Raw genomic sequence first — 9,015 nt, forward strand, 5'->3', positions numbered from 1 at the left:
TGTACAATGACTCAGGGTAAAATGTAATGAAACAGTGAAGGAAAAAACAGCTGTTTCTGATGTTTTGAACAATAAATGTCATATATGCACTTTGTCATAGTTAGTGTTTTTCTTAAAAATGTATTAAGGTCTGATACTGCTATATCAATATATGCAGTCATGGATAAATAGATTCAGTCTGCGCCCTCTTTAGCGAGTTACAAACTGATTATTTCCTAGATGTCTTGGAGATCAGCAGGAGGAGCAGCAGTCATGATGACCTATATATTAATCTAAAAGCAAACTTTCAAGATAAACTTTTCCATTTGTGGTATTTCTGCTCTTTTGAACAAACCAAAAACAAACTTTTCAGCAGAGCCTTATACCAACTGTGAAGCAGGGTGGTAAAAATGTTCTGGTTTGCTGTTGCTTCGCTGCTTCGGGGAATGGACAGCTTTCAGTCAGTGATTCAACTACAAACTCTGCTTCATATCAAAGAATGTCTGAAGATTATTTGAGTCTGTCTAAAAGTTGAAACTGAACTGCAAGTGGATCTTTTACCAGGATATTATTAGTAAATCCACAGGGACCGGCTCAGACATGGAGGGTAATGCAATGGCTTAGTTATTTAAAAAAAAAAAAAATCAGATTTGAAGTGTTGGGTGTTTGTAATGGGCAAGAAAACTGTAAAAACATCTGCAACTAGGAGGATTTTGCCGAAGCTTGTCCACTAATAATGATGATGACGATCATGCAAACAGCTGAAGTGATTCGATATGATGCACCATATTGCCTTTTTGCACCAACACTGCAAATGCGGTGGACTAAATGAAATATTTTTACCCTAATTATGCATCACTGCGAACATCATCAGCTTAATTTCCTGGAGGAAGGTCGCCTCTTCTTTGTTATTCAACCAGCGCTCAGTATGTTAATGTTAACTTCAGATGGGTGGCTGTTTTTATGGCTGATAATAGCTGAGAGCAGCTCTGCACATCGAATCATTTCACACACTTTTGCCGAGTTTCATTATTGAATTGAAATGTGAGTTCACGCCATCTCAGGCTGCTGCTTTCATATTGCTGCTGTGTGAAAAAGAAAGTGCCATTGTAAATGTTTAATATATGAAACTAGTTTATTGGAATTAGGCTCCCCTTCAGAGTGAGTTAACACTTTGACATGCAATTAATAGGAGTACTGAGAAGCTTTAGCTGCTGCTGCACCTCAGGGTGCTTCGTTAATCAGAGCTAAAGGTGACTTGACTGCATGAGCAATATATTGTCATCTGTCTGTCTCCAAAGCTGAATTATGCTCACTTGAAATAGCATCATTTGAGGTGTCTCAACCTTCCAGCAAAGACTCAGCTTTCTCCTTTACTGCTTTCTCTAACAGCCTCATATCTAGACTTTTGAGATTAATGATACTATCGCATTCACATTAGCTTAAGTAGGTGGAATTAAATCTGTGTGAGTTATCAGACCAATTAAACATGTTGCTTTTGCTATTTTAGAAATTGGTTGCAAATATGTTGCAGTCCATCTATTTTCCCATGGGGGGGCAGCAGTGCACAGGAGTAAAGACTGAAGATGCTTCTGAATATTTTCAAATATCATTTGCTGTATGTGTCATGTAATTCTAGTTTTGCCTTTATGTGTTTGGTGGCTATCCTTTACCAAGTGGATACATTTTTTCTAGTATTGAGCTACACAAAGTGGTGAGAGAAAAAAAGGAGTGCACAATTTAAGGAGGACTCAGTAGGAGATTAGTGGAGAGAAAAAAAAACAGTAACAAAAACCAGTACATGCTCTGATTTCATCTCTCTGACACCATCCAAAATAAACTAAGGTACAACCAAATACAAGTCAAATGTAACTCAATCTACTCTTCCTAATCCCCTCTCTCTCCACTGACTACTTGGTAGAGACTAACAAGCTCACTGACTGCTGCTGGAGGCCTTTGGCTGCATTGTTATGTGTGCACTCCATGAAAGCATGCCCTAGTAAGCAGGCCTCAAACAGAAAGGGAGTAGCTGGGGTTATGAAATAAATGCACAGTATAACACAACAATACCTTTGTCTTTTTTTTCCCCACCATAGTGAGAGGGCTGCTTATCAGCTCCCACTGTTTCCGACGTTTCACAATCTTGTCAACTGAGTGGTGAACACTGTAAAACATCACCACACATATCTCACATTGTTGTACCAAGGACAGCAAGGACATCCCTGTCAGAAATGCAGAAGTCATGAAATCATTGATAACTGATGTGGCCAAAGACACACGACTGTTCACAGGACAGCTTTAAGCTGAGTTTGATATCTCCAGGCTACGGCTAATTAGGCTTATGCTAAATTATCTTTTGGACTATGATATGCAATATCAATGTCATGGCCTCCACCTGCAGCCTCTCCTCCTTCACCTGTTTCTCCTGCCCCTTTCCCTCGGTGGGCAGGTACGTGTCTGAATGAGGTGTGGACAGGTGCACATCATCAGCTGATGACCTGAGTGCCTCCCCCTGTGACGGGGTGTAGTCGTCAGTGAATTACTCACCACCTCTCTCCATAAAAGCCAGCTTCAGACCACAACTCAACGCCTGATTGTGAACTACTTACAGTTAGTTGTCCCTGGCTCTGGTCTGTTCTACTCTGAAATCCTGCACTAATCCGATCTCTTGTGCTCCAGCCTGGAACCCGCTCCGTCGCCCTGACCTCCTGGTCTGTGACTCCGTCATTCCACTACTACACTGTCCTTGTCTAAAGAAATCCTCCCAGACCACATCCACCATTGTGCTGCACCTGTCCTCCTCTTTGACCCCCTTACCTCAGCCACCGATCCCATTCCCCCCTCCTCTGCTCTCCAGAAGCCTACTATGTCCTGTTGGGTTGCTTAGTGTTGTGGCATTGTAGCGTCTAGTGTTAATTTTCATCCTGTTGCTTTTGGCATTACCCTGTTAGTGATCACACTCTTAGCTTAGTGGTACCAAGTGTGGGTTTGTGTTTTGTCTTCCTGTCTGTTAGCTTTTGCATTGTTAGCTTGTAGTTGGTCCACCTTGGCTCTTTGTGTCCCCTTTGTTGTGTTAAATTTACCCTCTACCTGATTTCTGATTCCTGTAAATATTGTAAATTATTTTGTTCAAATGCCTGGTCTGCTGTGTCGTTGTTTGCACTTGAGTTGAGTTGTTGTTTTTTTTCTGCAAACACTAAGACGGTTTTGGTTTACGGTTATGAAATGGTTTTGAAAATGATGTAAAGATAAAGCTTATTCACTCACGAAGAAATTCTTATCAGAATAAGGTGATTAATGACTCCTACATTGGACTTTGTTTAGCATCCACCAGACTGTTTCTGATCAGTGAGAGTGATTTTTTTAAAGGCCATGTGGTTTAATGATTACCAAAATCATCATGACATATAAACCTCAGTGCTCTTTGTATCACCTACCACTTCGAGTCCTTGTCGCTTAGCGCAGTGTATAATGCCAACCATTAAGAGCTTTTCAGTAGGGCTTAGTCCCGACAGCAATAGTTTAACAAATGGTGTTGTTATGGGACAAATTACATTAGAATTGTCAAAAGAATGCAAAATAGTTTCGCTCTACATAAAGCTGAAGGGAAAAGCAGAAGTCAAATGGTCGGAAAAGCACGGAAAAAGGACTGTAACATACCATAGCAAAGACAAGTACTTCAGTGTCAAGCAGTCTTTCATTCAGGAGAACCAGGGTAAGTGACCTGCTGTTTTATGTGTCATTCAATTTAGAAACCTGCTATTGTGATTCAATTTTTTGAGACTTTTACAGACTTGTTGTTTTTTTATAATTAGCGACAGAAGCCACATTTGAATTGTTTCATTATTTTTCAGGCAATAATGTTGTTGACCAAGGCCTCCATGTTTACCCATTCTCCTTTCAGATCCCAGCAGAGTGAGTTTTCGCAAAAAAAAAAAAAAAAGCGTTTTAATCAACAATTATCACATTTTCACAACTGGCTTTAAGCATTAACACATTTATGTTGTTTTTTTTTGTTCTCTAAAAAATACCCTGTCACTCATTCAGTTTGGCTGCCAGTTTGCCGTCCTCCTTCCGTGGCAGATTTGGGTGGATCACATACATGCTTCAAGCAAACCTGAGCAGGTCGATGAGAATAGACGACAAAGCCACGGCAGTGCTCAATGTCGTCTACAGAGGAAATCCAGATCCAGTGCTGATGGTATCTTTTACAACCTACCTTAGAACACACGCATTCACAATCACATGTCCAAGATGTCTGTTGACTTGGACTCTGCATGAGAATTATCACTGTATGTAACCAATGTATGATTTTCCTGTCAGATTCAACAGCAAGGTAACATTGATAAGAAGATGAACCTCTTCAACTCAGGAAAAGTAGGCATGGATGTGAACATTGAAAAAACAGGCTTCCACCAAGGTAATTTTTGATTGTTATGAATGTTATTGAAATCTCCATTTATTGCACAGATCATCTCAATGATGGGGCTGCAATGACAAATAAACTCTCATCCTGCAGCTGACCATTGTGCAGCTCAAAGTCCCTTTGCTCATGGAACATTTTTATGGTCTACAGATAAGCCACGATTAAATTAGACATGCAGGAAAAACAATGATAGAGATATAATCTACCAGCGTTTTCTAGGTTACTTCTTTAAAGCGCACAGAGCAATGTCAAAATGTCATTTCTAAATAATTGGCAGGTTTTAAATTTAAGAACAGACAACAAGAATTAATGTTAGCAAAGGGAGGATAGAATAATTATTTTAAACATTTAATTTGAGCTAAAGTGATTATAACTGAATTGGGATTCTGGATATGATTGAAATACGATTTACAAAATTACAATTTTACTTGGGAACTATTTGTTGAGACACAAACGATGACAAAACGAGAGACAAGACTTTACAGTTAAACATGGCAATGAAAATACTCTGACGCAGCATGTAGCTTCAAGATTTAAAACAATAAAGTGGATTTAATTTGTCATCTGTCTACAACTAATGTGAACTGCAGATTTAACTTTTCTCATGGGGACACATCTTTAAAGTTCCATTTTCTGCACACGGTACAAGATTATTGTGCATAGGTCCCAGGCAGACCGTAAGACTTGTGTATTAAGCAAAGTTCTTTTTTTTGTTTGTTTTTTTTTCCAGGTGAAGGCATAAAAGTTGTGGCCTCCATTCAGAACAGATCATCTCGAGAAATTAAGCCCAAGTACCATTTGTACAGGAAGTGCAGTTACTTTGCAAAGGGGAAGAGGAAACTCGAAAAGGAAGACATCCTGAGAGAGGTGGGTGAAGCCGTCCCACCTTCTGCAGGTCAGACCGTCACCAGGATCATCACCATCTCTCCCATCACGCCGGTGTCCATCTTAAACTGTAAAATCATCAAAGTAGAGTACAGACTCAGGGTGTGTATCTGTCTTCATAAACGTATGTCACCAGAATGTGTCTGTCTGTACATCAACAGGGCTGTATGACCGTTATGATATTTACAGACTATTTCTGCACCACAGGTTTACCTGGATGTCAAGTATGCTTCAGATCCAGAGATCAAGTTCCCCATAGTCATCCTGCCTGCTCCAGGAGGGCCTGAGGAGGTACAGTTACCTACCAATCCTGCCTATGGATTTGAAGCATTTCCAAACTCCTCAATGCCAGGAGGGACCAGCTTCCTACAAAACCCAACAACCTCTGATCCTTTTGCTCCTCCACCACCCTATGGGTCCTGGATGTACCCCTCCTTGACAGATTCTGATAGAAAGTCCTAGCGCACAAGGCTCTGATTTAATTCACAGTACAACTCAGTGTTAGGCACAACCATGATTAAGTATTGTTTTTGCTTAATCCCTGTTATCAAGATAAATGGCAAGAATGAGAGCACTCAAAAACCTGTCTGTTCTAAATCATAAAAGAATCCTTGGAATAAAGGAAATTGGTTGCTTTAAACAGGGCTGCAAGGTGGCGCAGTTGGTAGCACTGTTGCCTCGCAGCAAGAAGGTCGCCGGTTTGCGTCCCGGTGGGGGCACCGGGATCTTTCTGCGTAGAGTTTGCATGTTCTCCCCGTGCAGTGTGGGTTCTCTCCAGGTTCTCCGGCTTCCTCCCACACGGTTCAAAAACATGTTGAGGTTAATTGGTGATTCTAAATTGTCCGTAGGTGTGAATTGTGAGTGTGCTTGATTGTCTGTCTCTAAGTGTAGCCCTGTGATAGACTGGTGACCTGTCCAGGTGAACCTGCCTTCACCCTAAGTCCGCTGGGATAGACTCCAGCCCCCCCGCGACCCTAGTGAGGATTAAGGTGTATAGATAATGGATGGATGGATGGATGGTTGCTTTAAATACTAAAAAATAGAGAACTATACCTTGAAAGTACTCGAAGAGGCACTGACAGAGATGATAAATTGTGTCTTCAATCTGCTGTACAGTATAAAGCAATATGTCAGGAAATGTAGTTGTACAGTGTATGTGCAGTTTAGGTTATCAGCAAGTGAAGAAATGCTAGGAACGGCTGCATGGTGGCTCGGTTGCTAGCACCGTCGCCTCACAGCTAGAAGATCCACAGTTCGCGTCCTTGTTAGAATGCCTGGGATCTTTCTTTGTGAAGTTCGCATGTTCTGCCTCTGCAGTGTGGGTTCTCTCTTGTAGTCCAAAAACATGTTGAGGTTAATTGGTGATTCTAAATTGTCTGTAGGTGTGAATGTGAGTGTGCTTGGTTGTCTGTCTCTAAGTGTAGCCCTGTGATAGACTGGTGACCTGTCCAGGTGAACCTGCCTTCACCCTGAGTCAGCTGGGATAGACTCCAGCCCCCCCGCGACCCTAGTGAGGATTAAGGTGTATAGATAATGGATGGATGGATGGAAATGCTTGGGATTCTAAAGAGCAAAACATTGCTCCCGTGACTTCCTTGATGTCTGCTTATTAGAGTCAAGAAGTTTAACTTTGAATTTGATGGCAACTTGCTGTGCTGCAGAACACACATTCTTCCCTGTGCTTCCTGACAATGATCTTCTGCTGAAGCAGTAAATGTTAACACAGAGTTCGATGCAGAATGTAATTTTTAACTCTATCAGTTTTGTCTCCACAGTGCACCATATTGGCGCATTCATATGACCATATTTAGTTCTTGTGGTTTTATTATCTTCATTCAAAGGGAAAATGTATGTTGAATTCATGTTTAATGTAATGTTACATGTCATATGTGTAATTATACATCTAAACTAAATGGAAGCTTTCTAATGCGTTTTACTGATTGCCTGATAGTTGAAGAATATAGGCTCTGACACAGTCAAAGCAAAACATTCACATTGTTGTCTTTAAATGTTGTACATTTTCTTGGTGAGGGATCAGTAAAGTTTATCTCATCTTAAACCATTCCAGTGTCACTTTGCATATATGCTTCACATCCTTGCCTTGCTGAAAAACAAATCTTCTCCAAGTCGCAGTTCTCTAGCACATATCAGATTTTCCACCAGTTTTTCCCTACACTTTGCTGCATTCATTTTGCCATGTACCATTACAGCCTTCCAGGGCCTGCTGCCCGGAAAACATCCCCACATCATGGTGGTGCCACAACCATGCTTCCTGATGGGGGTGGTGTGTTTGTGATGATCTGCAGTGTTTGGTGATGACCAAAAAGCTTAAGTTTGGACTCATCAGACCAAACAACTTCTTCCATTTGGCTTCCGAGTCTTCCACATGCTTGTGGTGAACTCTAGTTGAGATTTAACATGAGGTTTTACAACACTGGCTTTCTCTTTGCCACTCTCCCATAAAGCTGTGACTGATAAGTTACACCGGCAACAGCTGTTGTATGTGCAGTCTCTCCCACCCAACCACTGAAGCTTGTAAATCCTCAAGAGGAGTCAAAGGTGTTTGGTGGCCTGCCTTCCTTGTCTCTTTCTTTTACTGTCACTCAGAGGTTTTGAAAATTGTCTGCACTAGCCAGATCTATACATGCACCATTTCCCTTCCATTTTGTAAAGATTGATTTAACTGTAACTGTACGCCAAGGGATATCTTTTGACAGTGTTGCTTGCAGCTATCAAAGTACATGTGTCTAAAGTCAGAACGAAGCTGAACCAATTTTATCTGCATGGCAGGTGTAGAAAAATCCTTTGCTGTTCAAAAAGGACATTAGAGTAAAATGACAAACAAAATAGACTCTTGACCCAGTAAGCATTAGGCCTTGTGGTTTAATGTTTACCAAAACCTGCATGCATGGACACACCTCTTAACGTATAAAACCTCAAGTTCTCATGTTGCCTGCTGATTTGTGCACTTGTCACTTTGTGCAGTGTACAATGTCAAATAATGTTAAGAGCCTTTCAGTGGGATTTAATCCCATAAACGAGAGCAATATTTTCACTAGTGGCGATGTGATTACTGGACAAATTACATTGGAATTGTCGAAAGAATGCAAAATAGACTCACTCTACGTGAAGCTGAAGGGAAAAGCAAAAGTCAAATGGACAGAAAGTTACGGAAGAACAGTCGTAACATACCATAGCAAAGACAAGTACTTCAGTCTCAAGCATTTTGTCATTCAGGAGAACCAAGGTAAGTGACCTGCTTACTATGTGTTATTCAATTTAGAAAGCTGCTATTGTGATCAAATTTTATTTATGTGAAATCTATTTTGTGCCTCATGTCATTTGGACAATTGTTTATGAAATATAACTTGTTGTTATCAGTATTAATCTGAGAGCTGCAAGGTGGTAGAGTTGGTAGCATCGTTGCCTCGCAGCAAGAAGGTCGCCGGCTCATATCCCGGTGAGGACACCCAGGATCTTTCTGTGTGGAGTTCACATGTTCTCCCCGTGCAGCGTGGGTTCTCTCCGGGTTCTCTGGCTTCCTCCCACAAGTCCAAAAACATGTTGAGGTTAATTGGTGATTCTAAATTGTCCGTAGGTGTGAATGTGAGTGTGCTTGGTTGTCTGTCTCTAAGTGTAGCCCTGTGATAGACTGGTGACCTGTCCAGGGTGTCACCTGCCTTCAGCCCCCCTGTGATCCTAGTGAGGATTTTAATGGGTGAGGT

The 9,015-nt window shown here is 41.2% G+C and overlaps 3 protein-coding genes across 3 annotated transcripts in view; all 3 read left to right on the forward strand.

Moving 5' to 3' along the window:
• LOC103371749 (arrestin domain-containing protein 3-like) overlaps window positions 1-2,733 on the forward strand; it is a gene marked incomplete at its 5' end in the record, with an annotated part of 9,012 nt that extends 6,279 nt beyond the window's left edge. Inside the window, one exon of the mRNA XM_008301178.1 lies at window positions 2,659-2,733. Within this exon, the coding sequence (XP_008299400.1) occupies window positions 2,659-2,733 (75 nt within the window). The remainder of the gene's footprint in view (window positions 1-2,658) is intronic.
• A 717-nt stretch (window positions 2,734-3,450) lies between these two features.
• Window positions 3,451-5,752, forward strand: LOC103371750 (arrestin domain-containing protein 3-like). The gene is made up of 6 exons (XM_008301180.1): window positions 3,451-3,694; window positions 3,834-3,894; window positions 4,039-4,180; window positions 4,303-4,399; window positions 5,136-5,392; window positions 5,498-5,752. Exons 1-6 carry the CDS (start codon window positions 3,451-3,453, stop codon window positions 5,750-5,752), a joined length of 1,056 nt encoding a protein of 351 aa, XP_008299402.1.
• Window positions 5,753-8,281: 2,529 nt separating this feature from the next.
• The window catches only part of LOC103371751 (arrestin domain-containing protein 3-like), a 15,310-nt gene continuing 14,576 nt past the window's right edge, over window positions 8,282-9,015 (forward strand). The window contains exon 1 of the mRNA XM_008301181.1: window positions 8,282-8,537. Within this exon, the coding sequence (XP_008299403.1) occupies window positions 8,282-8,537 (256 nt within the window). The remainder of the gene's footprint in view (window positions 8,538-9,015) is intronic.

This window comes from Stegastes partitus, unplaced genomic scaffold (assembly GCF_000690725.1).
Source record: "Stegastes partitus isolate 25-593 unplaced genomic scaffold, Stegastes_partitus-1.0.2 Scaffold1638, whole genome shotgun sequence".
NCBI classification, from domain to species: domain Eukaryota; kingdom Metazoa; phylum Chordata; class Actinopteri; family Pomacentridae; genus Stegastes; species Stegastes partitus.